The sequence below is a fragment of the Lampris incognitus genome, chromosome 8 (genome assembly GCF_029633865.1).
Source record: "Lampris incognitus isolate fLamInc1 chromosome 8, fLamInc1.hap2, whole genome shotgun sequence".
NCBI classification, from domain to species: Eukaryota; Metazoa; Chordata; class Actinopteri; order Lampriformes; family Lampridae; genus Lampris; species Lampris incognitus.
Window position 1 is genome coordinate 61,354,965 of NC_079218.1, and position 21,115 is coordinate 61,376,079.

The 21,115-nt window shown below is 42.1% G+C and overlaps 1 protein-coding gene across 2 annotated transcripts in view; it reads left to right on the plus strand.

Moving 5' to 3' along the window:
- Positions 1–21,115, plus strand: part of LOC130116828 (A disintegrin and metalloproteinase with thrombospondin motifs 2-like) — a 304,782-nt gene that overhangs the window by 214,990 nt on the left and 68,677 nt on the right. The window contains exons 13-16 of one of the 2 annotated variants that reach the window (XM_056284894.1): positions 592–681; positions 3,156–3,238; positions 3,436–3,569; positions 15,114–15,237. In XM_056284894.1, coding sequence (XP_056140869.1) covers positions 592–681; positions 3,156–3,238; positions 3,436–3,569; positions 15,114–15,237 — 431 coding nt within the window. The remainder of the gene's footprint in view (positions 1–591; positions 682–3,155; positions 3,239–3,435; positions 3,570–15,113; positions 15,238–21,115) is intronic. The other variant, XM_056284895.1, reaches the window with a different exon arrangement.

The window sequence follows — 21,115 nt, forward strand, 5'->3', positions numbered from 1 at the left end:
TGTATGAATAGAGTGTATCTTGGCTGTATGAATAGAGTTTATCTTGGCTGTATGAATAGAGTGTGTTTTGGCTGTATGAATAGAGTGTATCTTGGCTGTATGAATAGAGTGTGTTTTGTATGAATAGAGTGTATCTTGGCTGTATGAATAGAGTGTATCTTGGCTGTATGAATAGAGTGTATCTTGGCTGTATGAATAGAGTGTATTGGACTAAGTTAGCAGAAGAGACGACAGTATATCGGAGGAAACAGTGTTTTGTTAAAGCTACAATCAGCTGTTGATGCACTTGGTGGCTCTCCAGCCCATGTGTGCTGTAGCTTTGGTCAGACTTAGTAGAAATTGTGTGCTTTATTGCCTGTGATGAGAAACCATCCATTGCCGCATGGCATTCTGTTCCTTTTGAGGCTTTCAGTTTCTTCATTTCATGAACACATTCACAGAGTTTTTAATCTAATAATGGGACACGTCATGTTTGGCACGTTTCTTGTTCTCAGCAGAACGCTCATGTTGTCAGTCCTCCACATAGTCTTGGCGGTACGTGTCATCACGGATCGTAGCTTTAACATGAAGACACTCTCTTGTCATTCCCAGTCCGGCCAACGGAGGGCGCACTTGCTTTGGAAACAGCTATGAGTTCCAGCTCTGCAGCCTGGAAGACTGTCCCCCTATGGCTGACTTTAGGTAAGCACTGCCCTTTCCATTCTGTTCTACTCTACTCTATTCTATTCCATTCCATTCTATTCTGTTCCATTCTATTCTATTCCATTCCATTCTATTCTGTTCCATTCTATTCTGTTCCATTCTATTCTGTTCTTTTTCTGTTTAAGCTGTGCATCTTTATTAATTATCAACAGCTGCTTACAATAACTCCATCCTTTCTATGATCTGTGGGATGACCAACACACGGCTTAGTTATACATTTACTATAGCTGCCTGCCTGATGTCTTCTCTTCTCTTAATATTCTGTTCTGTTCTGTTCCCTTCTCTTCTCTTCTCTTCTCTTCTCTTCTCTTCTCTTCTCTTCTCTTCTCTTCTCTTCTCTTATATTCTCTTCTCTTATATTCTCTTCTCAACTCTTCTCTTATATTCTCTTCTCTTATATAGTCTTCTCAACTCTCTTCTCTTATATTCTCTTCTCTTATATTCTCTTCACAACTCTTCTCTTAGTATATTCTCTTCTCAACTCTCTTCTCTTCTCTTATATTCTCTTCTCAACTCTTCTCTTATATTCTCTTCTCTTATATACTCTTCTCAACTCTTCTCTTATATTCTCTTCTCTTATATAGTCTTCTCAACTCTCTTCTCTTATATTCTCTTCTCAACTCTTCTCTTATATTCTCTTCTCTTATATACTCTTCTCAACTCTTCTCTTATATTCTCTTCTCTTATATAGTCTTATAACTCTCTTCTCTTATATTCTCTTCTCAACTCTTCTCTTATATTCTCTTCTCTTATAAATTCTCTTCTCAACTCTTCTCTTATATTCTCTTCTCAACTCTTCTCTTATATTCTCTTCTCTTATATAGTCTTCTCAACTCTCTTCTCTTATATTCTCTTCTCTTATATTCTCTTCTCAACTCTTCTCTTATATTCTCTTCTCTTATATATTCTCTTCTCAACTCTTCTCTTATATTCTCTTCTCTTATATTCTCTTCTCAACTCTTCTCTTATATTCTCTTATATACTCTTCTCAACTCTTCTCTTCTCTTCTCTTATATTCTCTTCTCAACTCTTCTCGTATATTCTCTTCTCTTATGTTCTCTTATGTTCTCTTCTCTTATATTCTCTTCTCAACTCTTCTCTTATGTTCTCTTCTCTTATATTCTCTTCTCTTATATTCTCTTCTCAACTCTTCTCTCAGTATATTCTCTTCTCAACTCTCTTCTCTTCTCTTATATTCTCTTCTCAACTCTTCTCTTATATTCTCTTCTCTTATATTCTCTTCTCTTCTCTTCTCTTATATACTCTTCTCTTCTCTTATATACTCTTCTCAACTCTTCTCTTATGTTCTCTTCTCTTATGTTCTCTTCTCTTATATTCTCTTCTCTTATATTCTCTTCTCAACTCTTCTCTTATGTTCTCTTCTCTTATATTCTCTTCTCTTATATTCTCTTCTCAACTCTTCTCTTATATTCTCTTCTCTTATATTCTCTTCTCAACTCTTCTCTTATGTTCTCTTCTCTTATATTCTCTTCTCAACTCTTCTCTTATGTTCTCTTCTCTTATATTCTCTTCTCTTATATTCTCTTCTCAACTCTTCTCTTATATTCTCTTCTCAACTCTTCTCTTATATTCTCTTCTCTTATATTCTCTTCTCAACTCTTCTCTTATATTCTCTTCTCTTATATTCTCTTCTCAACTCTTCTCTTATATTCTCTTCTCTTATATTCTCTTCTCAACTCTTCTCGTATATTCTCTTCTCTTATATTCTCTTCTCTTTTACATTCTGTTCTGTTCTCTTATATTATGTTCTGTTCTCTTATATTCTCTTCTCTTTTACATTCTGTTCTCTTATATTCTGTTCTCTTTTACATTCTGTTCTGTTCTCTTATATTATGTTCTGTTCTCTTATATTCTCTTCTCTTTTTACATTATGTTCTGTTCTCTTATATTCTGTTATATTCTATTCTGTTCCATTTTACTTTGCTGTGTTTCATTCTGTTCTGTTCTTTACTCCAACTCCTTTCTTTTTCAACATTATATTTTAATCTAGTAATGATATTGTATGAATATTGTATTTATGTAAATGTTAGTAAGCACGGACTTAATTAACACAATGTATAGTTTGGGTGGATACCCTAAAATCACCTAGCAGAACCACACCACACTGTGCCACCTCAATAGACAATATATTCACACACATTACAGAACTCACCATCATCATCATCACCAGTGTAGCTGTGTTGGAGGAATTTAAGTAATATACTACTGATAGTGTAGTACTTTAGTAATACTGCAGTAGTGTCTTCATCATGTTGTAATAAGTGTGTTGTGGTTGTGTGTTGCAGAGAGGAGCAGTGCAGTAATACTGCAGTAGTGTCTTCGTGATGTGATAATAATTGTGTTGTTGTATGTTGCAGAGAGGAGCAGTGCAGTAATATTGCAGTAGTGTCTTCATTGTGTTGTAATAAGTGTGTTGTGGTTGTGTGTTGCAGAGAGGAGCAGTGCAGCATGTGGAATTCAGTCTTTGAACATGAAGGAAAAAAACACCGCTGGCTTCCCTACGAACACCCTGACCGTAATCACACACACACACACACACACACAGTTTTTAATGTGCTACCTTTTTTAAATAATAACTATAATAATAATATTAATAATACATTTCCATTGTTCATTTTTACTTTGTCTATCTCCCTCTCTCTCTCTGTGTCTGTCTGTCCATCTGTCTGTCTTTCTGTCCATCTGTCTGTTCATCTGTCTGTCTGTGTGTAGCTGATGATCGCTGTCAGTTGCACTGCCAGTCGAGGGAGACGGGTGATGTTGTGTCAATGGACAGAATGGTGCATGATGGGACTTTGTGTTCCTACAGCGACCCCTACAGTGTGTGTGTCAGAGGGGAGTGTGAGGTGGGTGATAGCAGACTCGCTTCAGTGTTTCTCTACATCATACTCAACATAAAACTCTACTACATCATTATACTCAATATAAAACTCTACTACATCATTATACTCAGTGTAAAATTCTACTACATCATTATACTCAATATAAAATTCTACTACATCATTATACTCAATATAAAACTACTACATCATTATACTCAATATAAAACTCTACTACATCATTATACTCAATATAAAACTCTACTACATCATTATACTCAATATAAAACTCTACTACATCATTATACTCAATATAAAACTCTACTACATCATTATACTCAATATAAAACTCTACTACATCCTTATACTTTGTATAAAACTGTACTACATCATTATACTCAACATAAAACTCTACTACATCATTATACTCAGTGTAAAACTCTACTACATCATTATACTCAATATACAACTCTACTACATCATTATACTCAGTGTAAAACTCTACTACATCATTATACTTAGTATAAAACTGTACTACATCATTATACTCAATATAAAACTCTACTACATCATTATACTCAATATAAAACTCTACTACATCATTATACTCAATATAAAACTCTACTACATCATTATACTCAATATAAAACTCTACTATAGCATTATACTCAATATAAAACTCTACTACATCATTATACTCAATATAAAACTCTACTACATCATTATACTCAATATAAAACTCTACTATATCATTATACTCAGTGTAAAACTCTACTACATCATTATACTCAATATACAACTCTACTACATCATTATACTTAGTATAAAACTCTACTACATCATTATACTCAATATAAAACTCTACAAAGTCCGCGGTGGTGTAGCGGTCTAAGCATCGGCTTGGTGTCGATGCAGTTGCCCACTGGGGGGACTGGGGTTCGCGCCCCGGTCTCGTCAGATCCGACTATGGCCGGACTCGATGAAGCAGCAATCATTGGCAACGCTGTCTTCGGGAGGGGGGCGGAGTCGGCTTGTGTTCGTCATGTGAATGCGTCTCTGTGTGTGTCGGAAAAACAGTGGTTCGGCCTGGAGTCGCCTTGTCACGAAAGTGGGGAGGCGTCTCCTTCGAGACTGCCGGCCGGAGAGATGCAGTTGGCGAACGCATGCAATACGAGGGTGGGTGTTTGAATTAAAATAGGGATCAATTCGCCACTAAATTGGGAGAAAAAAGGGAAAAATCAGAAATAAATTTAAGAAAAAAAAAATATAAAACTCTACTACATCATTGTACTTAATATAAAACTCTACTACATCATTATATTCAGTATAAAACTCTACTACATCATTATACGCCGTGTAAAATTCTGCTACATCGTTATACTCAATATAAAACTCTACTACATCATTATGCTCAACATAAAACTCTACTACATAATAATACTCAATATAAAACTTTACTACATCATTATACTCAATATAAAATTCTACTACAGCATTATACTTAGTATAAAACTCTACATCATTATACTCAGTGTAAAACTCTACTACATCATTATACATAGTATAAAACTCTACTACATAATAATACTCAATATAAAACTCTACTACATCATTATACTCAATATAAAACTCTACTACATCATTATACTCAATATAAAACTCTACTACATCATTATACTCAGTGTAAAACTCTACTACATCATTATACTCGGTATAAAACTCTACTACATCATTATACTCAGTGTAAAACTCTACTACATCATGCAGCAGTAGAGTTGTTCCATCATTAGGCCTCTATGGACCGGAAATGTAGTAAATCATGGCATTTTATTTTTGTTTATTACCTGACTTATGACTTTTGGTATTAGATTTTAGTGTACTACTACTACTACTAGTATTACTACTACTGCTACTTTTGGCAGATCATCCGTTTCCATCTCGTCCTGTCCTCTGCATCTTCCTCTGTCACACCAGCCACCTGCATGTCCTCCCTCACCACATCCATAAAGCTCCTCTTTGGCCTTCCTCTTCTCCTCTTCCCTGGCAGCTCCATATTCAGCATCCTTCTCCCAGTATACCCAGCATCTCTCCTCCACACATGTCCACACCATCTCCATCTTGTCTCTCTTACTTTGTCTCCAAACCGTCCAACCTGAGCTGTCCCTCTAATATACTCCTTCCTAATCCTGTCCTTCTTCATCACTCCCAATGAAAATCTTTTCATCTTCAACTCTGCCACCTCCAGCTCCTCCTCCTGTCTTTTCATCAGTGCCACTGTCTCAACACCATATAACATAGCTACTGGTATCAGATTTTAGTCTTCGTGAAATATCCAATACCAAAACTCCATTTTAGCCTCGTATCGGCTCAGTAGTAACGTGTATGTATTGTATAGTAGACTATCGTATGGTATTTTATATAGTATTGTATAGTATGTATAGTGTACTATAGTTAAGTATGGTACAGTGTATTGTAGTATAGAATGTTATTGTATTGTATATAATAGTATAGTATGGTATAATATAGTATAGTATATTAGGGTGGCGCAGTGGTTAGCGCGGTCGCCTCACAGTAAGAAGGTGTGGGGTTCGAGCCCCAGGATAGTCCAACCTTTGGGGCCGTCCCAGGTCCGTCCTGTGTGGAGTTTGTATGTTCTCCCCGTGTCTTCGTGGGTTTCCTCAGGGTGCTCCGGTTTCCTCCCACAGTCCAAAGAAATGTAGGTCGGGCGATTGGCCGTACTAAATTGTCCCTAGGTGTGTGTGTGTGTGTGTGTGTGTGGGCCCTGTGATGGACTGGCGGCCTGTCCAGGGTGTCTCTCTGCCTGCCGCCCAGCGACTGCTGGGATGGGCTCCAGCATCCCCACGACCCTGAGCCAGATAAGCAGTTGGGATAATGGATGGATGGATGGTATAGCACGACAGTGGGGTGACAGTGGCTCAGAGACACTGGTTGTCTGGTAACTGGGGGTTGCCGGTTCGGTCCTTGGAATAGACCGCCACGCTACCCGGACACCCCCGAATATGTTTTGTATGTAAAAGAGACACTAAGTTGACTGTTGAAATATGTTTTGTATTATTATATGCATGAATGATTGTGGAGCTTTTATTTTGATGCCCACAGTGATAAGGGGAAACAGGAAGTAGGTGCAACCGTGAACTGTAAAAAGGCATGGTCGCATCTGTACAGTTCCTCATGTCTAAGCTAAATTAATCCATCTATCCCTCAGAAAGCAATGGCTGTAAGTGTTACATGTCCAATAATTGATAGTGATGAGTTATGGACATTTTGCCAGTATGTACGATCATAGTAGCTTCATGTTTTATAGCCTATAAGATAACGATATCATCATATACTTACCCGCTACTCACCTAGTGGTCTACAATGGTAATGTTAGGCTCTTTGTATTTACAGTTACAATCAAAATTATTCAACCCCCATTGAATATTAGGTTTATTTGCAAAATGTATAATTTTTCAGCTGTTTGCAATAAGCAAATTACACAATAACAGTTAAAATAGTTCAATAAAACTAATATTACAAGGGTTTTATCCAAATTCAACACAAAATATTACTTTTAATGACTACTGCAGTCTCAAAATTATTCAACCCCCTGAATAGAATCCCTCATAAGAGCACACATTTGCAAATCAGGTGTTGTCTCTAGCACACCTGATGCAACTAATCAAGGCCTTCATTAGTTGCATCAGGTGTGCTTGAGATAGAACACATCAAAGACCTGGACTGGCTAGGGGTTTGTTGACATTGATGTTTGATTGCATGTTAGAAATATCGCTAACTCAAGAGAATTGTCCAAAAAGTTAAGAGAAGCGATCATTGCCTTGCACAAACAAGGAAAAGAATACAGAAAGATAGCAAAGGCACTGAATGTTCCTAGAGATACAGTTGGAAGCATAGTTTGTAAATTCAAAGTTAAAGGAACAAAGTGGCTACACTACCTGGATGTGGCAGAAAGAAGAAGCTATCAACGGCTGCCACCAGATTCCTGAGGAGGCAGGTGGTCAAAAACCCTCGAGTGACTGCGAAAGACCCGCAGCAAGACTTGGTGGCAGCAGGCACTGAGGTTGCAGTTTGCACAGTAAGGCGCATACTAAACACTGAAGGACTCCATGCCTGAACTCCAAGACCTACACCACTAGTGACCCAAAAGCACAAGAAAAGTATGCTCAAAACCATATAAATAATCCAAAGAGGTTTTGGGATTCTGTTCTGTGGAGCGATGAAACAAAACTGGAACTTTTCGGGCCTATGGATCAGCGGTATGTCTGGAGGAGGAAGAATGAAGCATACGCTGAAAAGAACATCCTGCCTACAGTGAAGCATGGCAGTGGCTCGGTAATGCTCTGGGGCTGCTTTGCTTCCTCTGGCACTGGAAACCTGCAGCATGTGGAGGGCAAGATGGATTCAATCAAGTATCAGGAAACCCTAGGAGAAAACGTCATGCTCTCTGGGAGGAAGCTGAAGCTTGGGCATCATCCAACCTTCCAACAGGACAATGATCCCAACCCAAGCATACCTCACAGTCCACCAAGGCTTGGTTTCAGAAGTCCTGGAAGATTCTAGAGTGGCTGTCACAGTCACCTGACTTGAACCCCATAGAAAATCTCTGGTGGTATTTGAAGAAGGCGGTTGCAGCACGCAATCCCAAGAATATTAGTGAAACTGGATGCCATTGCCCATGAGGAATGGGCTAAGATTCCTCAGGAACGCTGCCAGAAGCTGGTGTCTGGCTGTGCATCACGTTTGCACCAGGTCATAACAGCAAAAGGGTGCTCTACTAAGTACTAAATAGGCTTGTCATGAAGGGGTTGAATAATTTTGAGACTGCAGTAGTCATTAAAAATGGCATTTTGTGTTGAATTTGGAGAAATCACTTGTAATATTAGTTGTGTTGAGCTATTTAAATTGTTCTTGTTTGATTTGTTTGTTGCAAACAGCTGACAGTTTGTAAATTTTGCCAGTAAACCTAATTTGCAGTAGGGGTTGAATAATTTTGATTGCAACTGTACTTACTGCTCACATAGCAGTCCATTAAGGCTATTTTCTATCTTCTTTTCTAATTTCACTCCAATTCAATGTTGTCGTGTTAATTTACCCGCTGTATATGAAGTCATTAAAGGAGCAAGCATGCTCACTTTCCTGGCTCTTGAAAAGGAGTTTCACTGGCTGTTTATCTATGTTAACACTTGGGAACTAACGCATGGAGAGAACAGTACTGCGGAAAGTCACTGATATCAGAAGGATTCGTCCGCTGCAGTTATGGAAGCCCAGACAACACAAAAAGATGAAAAAGCGTCATCAGTGTCCAACTCTAAGCACACATCTTCCTCCAGGTGTTCAGTCACCAGAGCTGCAGCTGAAGCCATGCACACCAGGATCACATTGCGCACAAAAGGAGCTAGAATTGGGAAAAACAGAGAGCCAAATTAGAGCTGGAAAAGGCTACACTAGAAGTGGTCCTACAAGTACTAGAGCTTGAAAAAGCAGCAGCTGCTGCTGCTGCCATCGCAGAGGCTGAGGTTTTAGAGGCTGCAGCAGGTATAGAATGTAAGGACATGTGCAGTACAAGGAGTGGCGTCTCACCACACACAATTAGACAGTGAACAAAGGTGCACCTGGAACATCAGGCTCGGGCCAGCTTCAACCCTACCATACCCCCTCCCCATATCAAAGAGTCACTGCCATTACCGAGACAGAGAGCCCCTAAGTTAAGCCCTACATACCACCATGATGTCTCACCCACAATGCCAAGGCACACACAGCAGACTGAGTACTTACCAGCATCAGAGCACCAGACACACCTGCCTCAGCACCCCAGCTCACACTCTGACTCCTCCTATAAGACCTATCAGGGGCAGCGCTGGGCCCTTTCACTTTTTGGCTCTGACCGCTTTTATTGCCGTCCTCTTGTCTCTGTCATTAAGGAGCTTCATAATCATTGTTCTTGGAGGAGCATTTGGGTCTCTTCTGTGGCCAACTCTGTGGGCTCTCTTTAAGATAAGTTTTGAGTTTAATGAAGTGATTCCTAGTACCTCAGGGATCCAAGCTTCGAGAAAGGAGCAGGGGTCATCACCCTCCGCCTTCTCTGGCAGGTTCACCAGCTTTAGATTAGTCCGCCTGGAACTTGCCTCAGTTCAGTTATGCAAGCTATCCAGACCATTTTCCTAGGAACAACACACAGGACTCTCCTATTACTCCAGCCGCTAACATGATGGACTTTGCTAAGTATCTGGCCCGCGGGGAGTTAGTAACCACAGGGTTTACTAAATTTGATGATCAGCCTGAGAGCTTCAGCGCATGGCAGTCCTCCTTCTTTAATGCCACTCAAGGCTTAGAGTTAACAGCCAGTAAAGAGTTAGATCTACTGGTAAAATGGTTAGGGAAGGAATCATCTGAACATGTTAAAATAATTCAAACTGTCCAGAGGAGTTGAATCAAGTGCAACTGGACTTGGTATATATCCGTGAAGACGTTTCGCCTCTCATCCAAGAGGTTTCCTCAGTTCGTGCCTTTCTGATGAGACCAAGCTAGTCTGACTGGCTGCTGATGAGACTCAGCATTTATCCTGTAGGTGTCGTTGTCAGAGCTATGGATGTCCATGGCTCTTTGTGTCCCGATGTTTACCAATGCCTGTCGCTAACCGAGCCATAGATATGCGTGGCTCTTTTGTGTATCGATGTTACGGCCACGCCCATCGTTATCGGCGCTATTGATATGCATTTGTTTAGCAGTGACGGTCGGTGGGGGCTGCTAAACAAATGCAAATCATTAGCTCCGATGGCGACGGGCCCGGCTGGACATCGAAGCACAGGAGAGCCACGCATATCAATAGCTAGTCAGAAAGGCACGAACTGAGGAAGCCTCTTGCATGAGAGGCGAAACGTCTTCATGGATATATACCAAGTCCAGTTGCACTTGATTCAACTCCTTTGGATAACCATGACCTGGATGAATGAGAACATTTACAGACAATTCAAACTGTCCATGTCACCTACCCTCAAACTGGGGCATCAACCCCATCGTTGAAAAGTTGCCACCGAACCTACAAGAGAAAGGGCTTTCTGCTGATTCAAGATACAAAGAACAATACATGGTTTGCTTCCCCCATTCTCTTTCTTTGCTGACTTTGTCAGCAGTCAGGCGAAGGCCAGAAATGATCCCAGCTTTGTCTTGACAAACAGCAGTTGCACTCATTACCGCAATGAAAGGCCCATAGCAAAGCATGATGGTGTGAAGACTGCAATATCTGTCGATAACACGGATGTGTTCGCAACAGCAGAATCAAGCTCGACACATAGAGCACAGATGGACAAGAAAAGTAGTAGCGATTTAGCTAAGTACTGTCCACTTCATAATAAATGTCATCCTCTGGAAAAAATGTAGAGCTTTTAAAATGAAGCCCGCTGACAGAACGCCAGAAGTTATTAAAAGAACACAAACAATGTTTCAAATGCTGCTCTGCTACTCATGTGGCCAGGGAATGTCCAGTGGAACAGAAATGCAACGGGTGTAATGGCTCACCATTCATGCTAGATCTTACTTTAAAGTGGTACTTTTAACCTATAAAATACATAATGTGCTTGCCCCCTTCATATTTGTCAGGTTTTATACAGTCTTACATACCTTCTCGTGCCGTCTGTTGTTTGAGTGCAGGCCTCTTCTCTGTCCCTAGAGTTAAAAAGAAGTCGGCAGGCTGCGGAACCTTCTCTTACAGCACCTCCTTTCTTTGGAATAGTCTCCATGCCACCATCAGAAAAGCTGACTCTATAGACTCAAATCTCAACTGAAAACCCATCTGTTCTTATTAGCTTCAGCTCATTGTTTTATTTCTTTGGTAGTTTGACTTCCTTCTGAGCTTTGTAACAACTATCCTGTTTTGGGAGGGTCTCAGTCTCGATGTATTGATAACTGTAAATCTTAGTACTGATCTCTTGGGTTTGTCCTACCGACAAGAATTTTCCTAAACTTGCTGACTGCATGGCACCGTTCTAACCTTCTGTTTCTATCTCTGAGCACATGTGCCCATGTTGTGCCCCTGTTCCCCTCTCTCTTTTTAGCTCTCTTTCTATCTCTGTCTCTCTCTTGCTCGCTTTCCAGGACAATTTTCTTCCTTTATGGACTGTCTGATGACCATGGAACATCTCTCTCTCTCTCTCTCTGCCTCCTCTCTCTTTTGACCGCCTAATGAATTTGGAGCCTGTTTGGGATGTGTCCTGTTTTCCCTTGGACACAAGCCCATCCTCTGGGCTTGCAGGGCCCCACTAAGCAGAGCTGGTTTTGTGGTGTAGGGTCCCGCCGGCTCATGACTGCATCTGTGGGATTCCTAATATTATCTCTGGTGGTCACAGATTTACTAAATTTGCCTTGTACTGTCTTTACAACTGTATTACCCACCACATTTAGATGTGCTACATTTTATGCATCAACTGTATGTGTCCTGCATTATCTTGCTCTGTGTAATCTATGATGTTGCATTATAATTCAGTTATTTTTGTGTGTTTTGTGCATTTGACTACCTATTGCATGTCTGTCCATCCAACAGAGGGATGCCTCCTCTGTTGCTCTTCCTGGGGTTTCGCCCATGTTTGTTTTTTTTCTCCTTTATAAGGTTTTTCGTTTGGAGTTGTTCCTATTCAGGTCTAGGGTCTAAGGTTAGAGGGTGTTGTATGTCGTACATTGTCGTATGTTGTTGTATATGGTCTACTGCAAAGCCCTTTGGGACTACCTTGTGATTTGGGGCTATACAAATAAACTTGACTGACTATGGTATGGTATAATATAGCATGGTATTGTATAGTATAGTATAGTATGATGTAGTGTATGATGGTATAGTAAAAAATGGTAGGGTATTGTATGCTATATTATGGTATGATATGATATAGGACAGTATGATATAGTATGCCATTGTATAGTATAGTACAGTGTGCTATAGTGTAGTAAAGTATCGTATGGTATGTTATGGTTTGGTATGCTTAGTTATCAGTGAAGGCTGGTGCTAAAAATGTTAGGGGGGTGCAATTTACCTTGGCGCAGCACACCTGACGGCTGCTTTAATGTCCACACAGTCACAGAGTTATTAAGAAGGACAATGTAGCCTCTAGATTTTATCAGGGTTCATAGACGGTGGATGATTGACAGTGGAGACGAGGTGTGCTGGTGGGTGTGAACATGATTGACAGCCATGAGAATTGTCCAATCACCTTAGATCAGAAAACATTAAAACAATACCAATTCACTGCCAATAAAAGTGGGAGTGTCTGGGGCACACAGAACTGCACCCCATGAAAAATTTGAAGAAACCAATCAGACAGCAGCCTCAGGTCACCTGCTTGCCACTAGTTTGAGGGCTTACATAAGGTATCGTTTGGCCAGCGCCCCTCACCCAGGAAATATATGTATTCGGACAGGAAGTATATGTATTCAGACAGAAATCAACCAAATACCATTTGGAACCAATATCTAAGGGCTGCTGACAGGCGCCCACAGACAGTAAACACGTTTGTTTCATAATTATTTGCATTATCCAACTAAATTATATTTAACATGTTTAGGTAGATTTTCATCTCTTGATATTTGAAGGGGCAGCGCCCCCCAGCGCCCTGTACTGACCAGCTGCCACTGTATGTTATGGTATGGAATATTATGGTATGGTCTGTTGGTATGGTATGGTTTATTATGGTATGGTATGTTGGTATGGTATGATATGGTATATTATTGTATGGTGTGGTATGTTGGTATGGTGTAGTATATTATGGTATGGTATGTTGGTATGGTATGGGATATTATGATATGGGATAGTATGGTATGGTATGTTGGTATGGTATTGTATATTATGGTATGGGATAGTATGGTATGATATGATATGACGTGGTATAGTGTAGTAATATATGATATGGCATATTATGGTATGGTATGTTGGTTTGGTATATTATGGTATGGGATAGTATATTATGGTACGTTGGTATGGTATGGTATGGTATGGTATGGGGTAGTATGGTATGGTATGGTATGATACGTGGTATAGTGTATCAATATATGGTATGGCATATTATAATACAGTATGGTATGGTATGGTATATGATATGGTATAGTGTAGTAATATGTGGTATGGTATGTTATGGTATCATATAGTATAGTATAATATGGTATGGTATGATATGGTATAGTGTGGTAATATATGCTATGGTATGGTATGGTATAATATGGTACGGTATGACAGGATATGGTATAGTGTAGGAATGTATGGTATGGTATATTATGGAATGGTATTATTGGTATGGTATGTTGGTATGGTATGTAGAGTTGAAGCTCCTCTTCATTGCTGGTCTGTGCCGTGATGATTATTGTACTCCTGGATTCATGAAATCGTTTCTATTATCAGTGACATGGTACTTAATTTAGTTCAACTTCAGGTTGTAGTACAACATACAAGTTTCCTGGGTCAACAAATTGAATGCAGACAATATTCATGAAGCATCAAAGATCCATCCGTTTGGAATAGAAGATACCAACAAGCTTCAAAATGGAAAGTTTTTGAATCAACTTTTAAAGCAGTGGAGACAGCTTATGTGTTGTGGATGACAGGAGTACCAACAGACTTCAGTATCAGAGGGATGGAGCTAAAATTTGTTCCGTTTGCTTTATTCTATTCTGTCCTGTTCTTTTCTGTTCTGTTACGTTCCATTCTATACTATTCTGTTCTGTTCTATTCTATTCTATTCTATACTACTCTGTCTTGCTCCGTTCTGTTCTATTCTAGTCTGTTCTGTTAGGTTCCATTCTATACTGTTCTGTTTGCTCTGTTCTGCTCCGTTCTAATCTATTCTATTCTATACTACTCTGTCTTCCTCTGTTCTGTTCTGTTAAGTTATGTTCCATTCCGCTCCGTCTTGCTCTGTTCTGTTCTGTTCCATTCTATTCTGTTATGTTGTTAGGTTCTATTCCTTTCTATTCTATTCTCTTCTGTTCTGGACTGTTCTGTTCTGTTCCAGTCTGTTCTATTCTAGTGTGTTCTGTTCTGTTCTATTCTATACTATGCTGCCCTGCTCTGTTCCATTCTATTCTATTCCACTCCATTCCATTCCGTTTCCTTTTATTTTATATTGTTCTATTCTGAATTGTTCTGTTCTTTTCTATTCTATTCTGTTCCGCTCCGTTCATTCTATTCTATTCCAGTTTGTTCTATTCTGTTCTATTCTTTTCTCTTCTATTCCACTCCATTCCATTCTGTTTCATTTTATTTTATATTGTTCTATTCTGAATTGTTCTGTTCTTTTCTATTCTATTCTGTTCCGCTCCGTTCATTCTATTCTATTCCAGTTTGTTCTATTCTGTTCTATTCTTTTCTCTTCTATTCCGATCCATTCCATTCCGTTCTATACTGTTCTGTTCTGAATTGTTCTGTTCTATTCTGTTCTATATTGTTCTGTTCTGCTCTGCTCTGTTCCATTCCATTCTATTCTATTCTGTTCTATCCTATTCTATAACTGTTCTGTTCTATTCTTTTACTTAACTATTCTATTCTATTATATACTATTCTGTTCTACTGTGCAGCATGTGGGCTGTGACCACCAGGTTGCCTCAGACAAACAGGAGGACCGCTGTGGTGTTTGTGGAGGAGACAACTCCTCCTGCAAGATCATCAAGGGCAACTTCACCCGCAGCACCAAGAAACAGGGTAACACACACACACACACACACACACACACACACACACACACACACACACACACACACACACACACACACACACACACACACACACACACACTGTTATACTTCATCTCTTTCTTCCTCATGCCATTGTTCAAACCTGGCGTCCACTTGGAAAGTTGTGCTCACTGTGCGCACACACGACAATGTGGACGGCTTTGTGGGACCCTGCATGAGCCTCTGTCCCTGAAGTCAAACTAGCTAAATGTAATGGATACTGGCAGTTTCTTCAAAGAAACTGCAGGTTGGTCATCAGAGGAGAGTCACGGAGAAGAAATCAGCAACGCTGCTGGAGTACTGAAACAAAAACACTAACAAGAGGCGTTTTGCTTATGCAAAGAAATAAATCTATTTAAACAAGATATTTGTTGTTACAAAACAATTCATTACATTACATTACAGTAATTTAGCCGACGCTTTTATCCAAAGCGACTTACAATAAGTGCATCATTTAACGTAGGAGATCAGGAGAACTACTAGTCATCAGAGGTCATAAGTGCATCTAAACAAGCATCTAAGAGCAAAACCAGTGCTAAAGTGAAAGTGCAAGAAAGAGATTTATTTGTTTTTTAAATGACTGAATACGAAAAGTGTTAAGAACAAGTAACAGGGTAGTAGTTCTTGAAGAGGTGAGTTTTCAACCTGCGCCGAAAGATGGGCAGCGACTCCGCTGTCCTGACATCAGTGGGGAGCTCATTCCACCACTGTGGGGCCAGGACAGAAAAGAGCCGTGACTGGGTAAATCGGCAGCAGGGGCCTCTGAGCGACGGGGCAACCAGGCATCCCGAGGCAGCAGAGCGAAGTGGTGGGACGGGAGTGTAGGGCTTGCCCATGGCCTGGAGATAGGAAGGGGTTGTTCCTTTCACTGTCCTTTAGGGTAGCAGAGTCTTAAACTGGATGTCAGCAGCTACTGGGAGCCAGTGTAGGGACATGAGAAGGGGACTTGTGTGGGAGAACTTAGGGAGAATGAACACCAGACGAGCTGCAGCTTTCTGAACAAGCTCCAGAGGTCTGATGGCCGCCAGCAAGGAGGGAGTTGCCATAGTCCACCTGGGAGATGACCAGAGCCTGGATGAGCACCTGTGCCGTCTCGTCGGTGAGGAATGGGTGAATCCTCCTGATGTTATAGAGGAGAAACCTGCAGGAGCGGGCAACCGATCCAATGTTTGCAGCTAACGACAGTTGGTCGTCCAGGATCACACCCAGATTCCTCACAGTCCGCGTTGGCTTTCACCACGGTGTTGTCAATGGTGATGGCCATGTCTCAGTGCGGGCAACCTTTCCCAAGGAGGAACATCAGCTCTGTCTTGTCCAGACTGAGCTTCAGGTGGTGTGTCGCCATCCACTCCGAGATGTCAGTCAAGTACGCAGCAATGTGTGTCTCTACTTGTGTGTCAGAGGGAGGAAAGGACAAGATCAGCTGGGTGTCATCGGCATAACAATGGTAAGAGAAGTCATGTGAGCGAATAACAGAACCCAGGGATGTCGTGTACAGGGAAAAAAGGAGAGGACTCAGAACCGAACCCGGTGGAACGCCTGTAGTCAGTATGTGAGGCTCCGACATAGATCCCCTCCATGTCACCTGGTAGGAGCGACCCATCAGGTAGGATGCAAACATTGAGAGTGCAGAGCCTGTGACATCCAGCCCCTCGAGGGTAGAGAGGAGGATCTGGTGGTTCACTGTGTAAAATGCATCTGACGGATCCAGGAGTATCAGGACAGAGGAGAGAGAGTTTGCTCTTGCAGAGTGCAGCGATTCTGTCACTGCAAGGAGGGCCATCTCTGTCGAGTGACCCACCCTGAAACCAGACTGGTTGGGGTCCAGGAGGTTGTTCTGGTGGAGGTACAAAGAAAGTTGGTTAAAGACAAGCACGTTCGAAAGTTCTGGATAGAAAGGGTAGAAGGGAAACCGGTCTGTAGTTTTTGACGTCAGAGGGGTTAAGTGATGGTTTCTTGAGAAGGGGGGTGACTCTAGCAGTCTTGAAGGCAGATGGAAAGCATCCTGCCTTGAGGGAGGTGTTGATGAGGTGGGTTAGAAAGGGAAGGAGTTCAGGTGCTATAGACTGAAGAAGAGGGGAGGGGACCAGGTCAAGGGAGCATGTGGTGGGGCGACTGGATGTGATGAGGTTGAGGACCTCGTCAGGGGAGAGGGGAGCGAGGTGGGATAGGGTGGGACGTGGAGAGGTGAGGGAGGATGCAGAGGGTGGGATAGTGCAAGCAGCACTAACCAGGTGGTGAGAAAAGGAGGATCTGATGTCGTTTGCCTTCTTGTCAAAGAAATTAGCAAAGTCATCAGGGAGGAAGTAGGAGGAGGAGGTGGGGGGTTGAAGAAGTGTAGAGAAGGTTTCAAAGAGTTTCTTAGGATTAGAGGCAGAGGATAGGATTTTAGAGCGATAGAAGGCAGCCTTAGCAGCAGAAAGGGAGGAGGAGAAAGTGGAAAGAAGAGATTGGAAGTTGAGAAGGTCCTCTGGGAGTTTGCCGTTTCTCCATTTGGGCTCTGCCACTCTCAGTCTCCGTCTGTCAGTACATACTGAGTCGGACAGCCAAGGGGCAGGTGGAGTTGGGCGTGCAGGCCTGGAGGTGAGGGGACGGATATTGTCCAGAGAAGAGGAGAGGGTAGAGAGAATAAGATCAGTAGCAGTGTCAGGGGGTAGGAGAGAGAAAGATTCAGGTGTAGGGAGGATAGAGGTAACAGAGAAAGAAAGATCAGTGGCGGAGAGGGAGCGGAGGTGTCTACATGTGGGTAGGGGTAGTGAAGAGAGGGAGAGAGAGTAGGACATGAAATAGTGGTCAGAGAGCTGGAGGGGAGTAACAGAGAGATTGGAAATAGGACAGTGTCTAGTAAAGATAAGGTCTAGCTGGTTGCCAGCCTTGTGGGTAGGAGATGAGGGTGAGAGGTGAAGGTCAAAGGAGGAGAGGAAAGAGAGAAGAGGATCTAGCTTGTCAGTGTGGATGTTGAAGTCACTGAGAAGGATAAGTGCAGAGTCATCGACAGGGAAGTGCGAGACAAATGTGTCAAGCTCCTCCAGAAACTCACCAAGGGTGCCTGGTGGCCAGTACACAGCCACAATGGTGATAAGAGACAGTAAGAGAGTATTTCCATTTCAGGGAGATTAGCAGGCCAGTACCACCACCTTGCCTCCCAGCTCTGGGAGTGTGAGAAAAAGAGTACACATCAGACAGAGCTGCGGGTGTGGTAGTGTTATCTGGCATGATCCAGGTCTCAGTTAGAGCAAGAAAGTTGAGGAAGAGCAAGGATGCGTAGCCTGAGATAAACTCAGATTTCGGCACCGCAGACTGGCAATTCCAGAACCCTCCCGTCACCACTTGCTCAACATGAGTGGAGAGAGTGGGATAGATGAGATTGGTAGGGTCGCAGCACCTAGGAGTGACCCAATGTCTATGCCAGCCCTGGGAAGAGGAAAGGACAGGAATGCGAAGGAAACACTTAGTCTATACTAGGTACACAAAATACAGATGACTGACCAGATCTAAAAAGAGCAGTCCATGCTTGACGAAGTCTTGGCTTGAAAAAGTCACGCTTGCCTTTGTTCACTCTAGCCTTCGTTCAACCTAGACCTGTTTGCCTGATGCTTGGAAACTGAACAGCAGTTGCTAATTGTTTGTCTACCAGGAGTGCAGGCCACACCCTGGCCACTTACCCAATTGGCCAGAGAGGTACACGGAAAATAGGCCTATTGCCCAGAAACTGGTCACTTATGTAAAACTCTATCAAACCTCACACAATACAATTAAAACTGCAAACAGCAAGTTACCAAGGAATATATGTATAGGCTAAAAAGATAACTAAGTCAAAACAGCTAGGCAACAAGAAATATTTAAGGACACACTATGTGGGGGGGGCTACAGCTAGAATAAGATCCCACTAGTTCCCACCAGGAACCAGCAGCAGATGTATAGAGAAAAGGGCTAATACTCAAGCAGCTGGAATAAGACTAATAGCAACTTGTTAAGCAAGAAAGGTGATACTTACTCTATTCTAGATGAACCAGGAATTCAGAATCACTCCACAAGTTAAAATGCACACCATTATGACAGTAGATGCTACTATCTGCATCTGTTTCTACTGCCTTTTCGATTTGCCTCTTCAGGAAAAGGCTAGGCGGTAACTCCGAATTCAAATCCAAAAAGACGCTGACAGCAGGGCACTCGATGGTGTTTGCGGCAGAAGAGCCCAATACGATCATGAGCCCTATCAGACCAATGGCACAAATATCAGATGGCGTGCAGAGGGACCACTCTGTTGGTCAATAGATGGCATCACTTGACAAGTAAGCTGTCACTGCGGGGCAACCTCTTTATCTACTGAGCTTGTTGCACTACGGTGTGCCACTTAGAAATGGGTTCTGAGGTCCAGAGAGGCTGTTTGGCAGGGGCACAACACCGACTGTCTTAACTACTATGCAAGGCGTGATGTGAGGATAGCTCGATGGGAACAGCACTTACGAGGAGAGCTTGTTTACAAAGTCCTATGGCGACAGAATGAATGTGACGGTTGCAGGCTTAAGGAGCTGGAAGCTACTAGCGGGACCTCTGCACATAGGCGACTCACATGTGATGGTCGCAACTCTGTTGAATCCTTGGCAACAGGGTCGAGGAAGCTGTGTGAGTGTCCGAGCAGTCCTTTTCAGGGAAAGCACTGCCTGCTCCGTAAGGGGAAGCCCCTAGAAAAGATGGGTTAAAAAAAAAGGCTTGTTCATGGACTACCTGGCTGGTTCGCCGCGGCCAGCGGGTCGTCACTTCAGTGGTCGAAAATGAAAGAAAGTGAAACTGAGTGTTGCTACATAGAATGTTCAGACCATGTTGGACAACCACATCGGACCTGAGAGAAGAACTGCGTTGATTGCTAAGGAGCTAGAGAGATACTGCATTGACATTGCTGCTCTCCAAGAAACAAGGATTGAAGGCCAAGGACAAATACAAGAGAGCAACTAGACCTTCTTCTGGATTGGAAAAGTCGATGGAAGGAGAGATGCTGGAGTGGCCTTTGCCATTACCAACAGAATTGCATCCAGATTGCCCACTCTTACCATTAGAAATTTCTGAGAGGATTATGAGTCTCCGAGTCCCTGTGGGCGGAGAACGCTTCTTATCACTCATCAATGTGTATGCTCCAACCATGGCGTATCCAGATGAAGACAAGGAATCTTTCTACCAGAAATTGGCTGAAGTAGCGGACAGTGTACCAAGCTTAGACAAGCTTCTCATTTTAGGAGACTTCAATGCAAGGATTGGCAAGGACCACTTAACCTATGAGGGTGTCATCGGGAAGTTTAGCAAGGGCAATAAAAATACCAATGGCGACCTTATGTTGAATTTCTGTGCTGAGCGTGACCTGTGTATTGCAAGCACCTTCTTCTCTCAGCCCAAAAAGAACTACTTCACCTGGATGCAGCGAAGATCAGAGCATTTCCATTTGTTAGACTATGTTGTGACTTGCAGGGCAATCTTGACAGAAGTACTCTCAACAAAGGTGATGCGTGGAGCAGAATGCTCAACTAATCACTACCTGGTCCAAACACAGCTGAAAACGAAACTAAAGATGATGTCACAAAAAACACCCTGTGAAGCACTGGAGAAACTGGATACCAACAAGCTAGCGAGCACAGAACATCCAATGAGACTAACTGCAGCAATCACATCTGCTCTTCAAGATGAAGAAAGGGTTGCAACAGGTGCAAGTAAGAGACTATAATTCAGCAAAAGAGGTGCTTGGTCATCCAAAAAGAAAATCGCCTGACTGGTTCCAGGATCAAGATGAAGCATCCAAGTACTGCTACAGGAAAAGCAAATGCTTCACAATGCCCACCTAAAAGAGAACT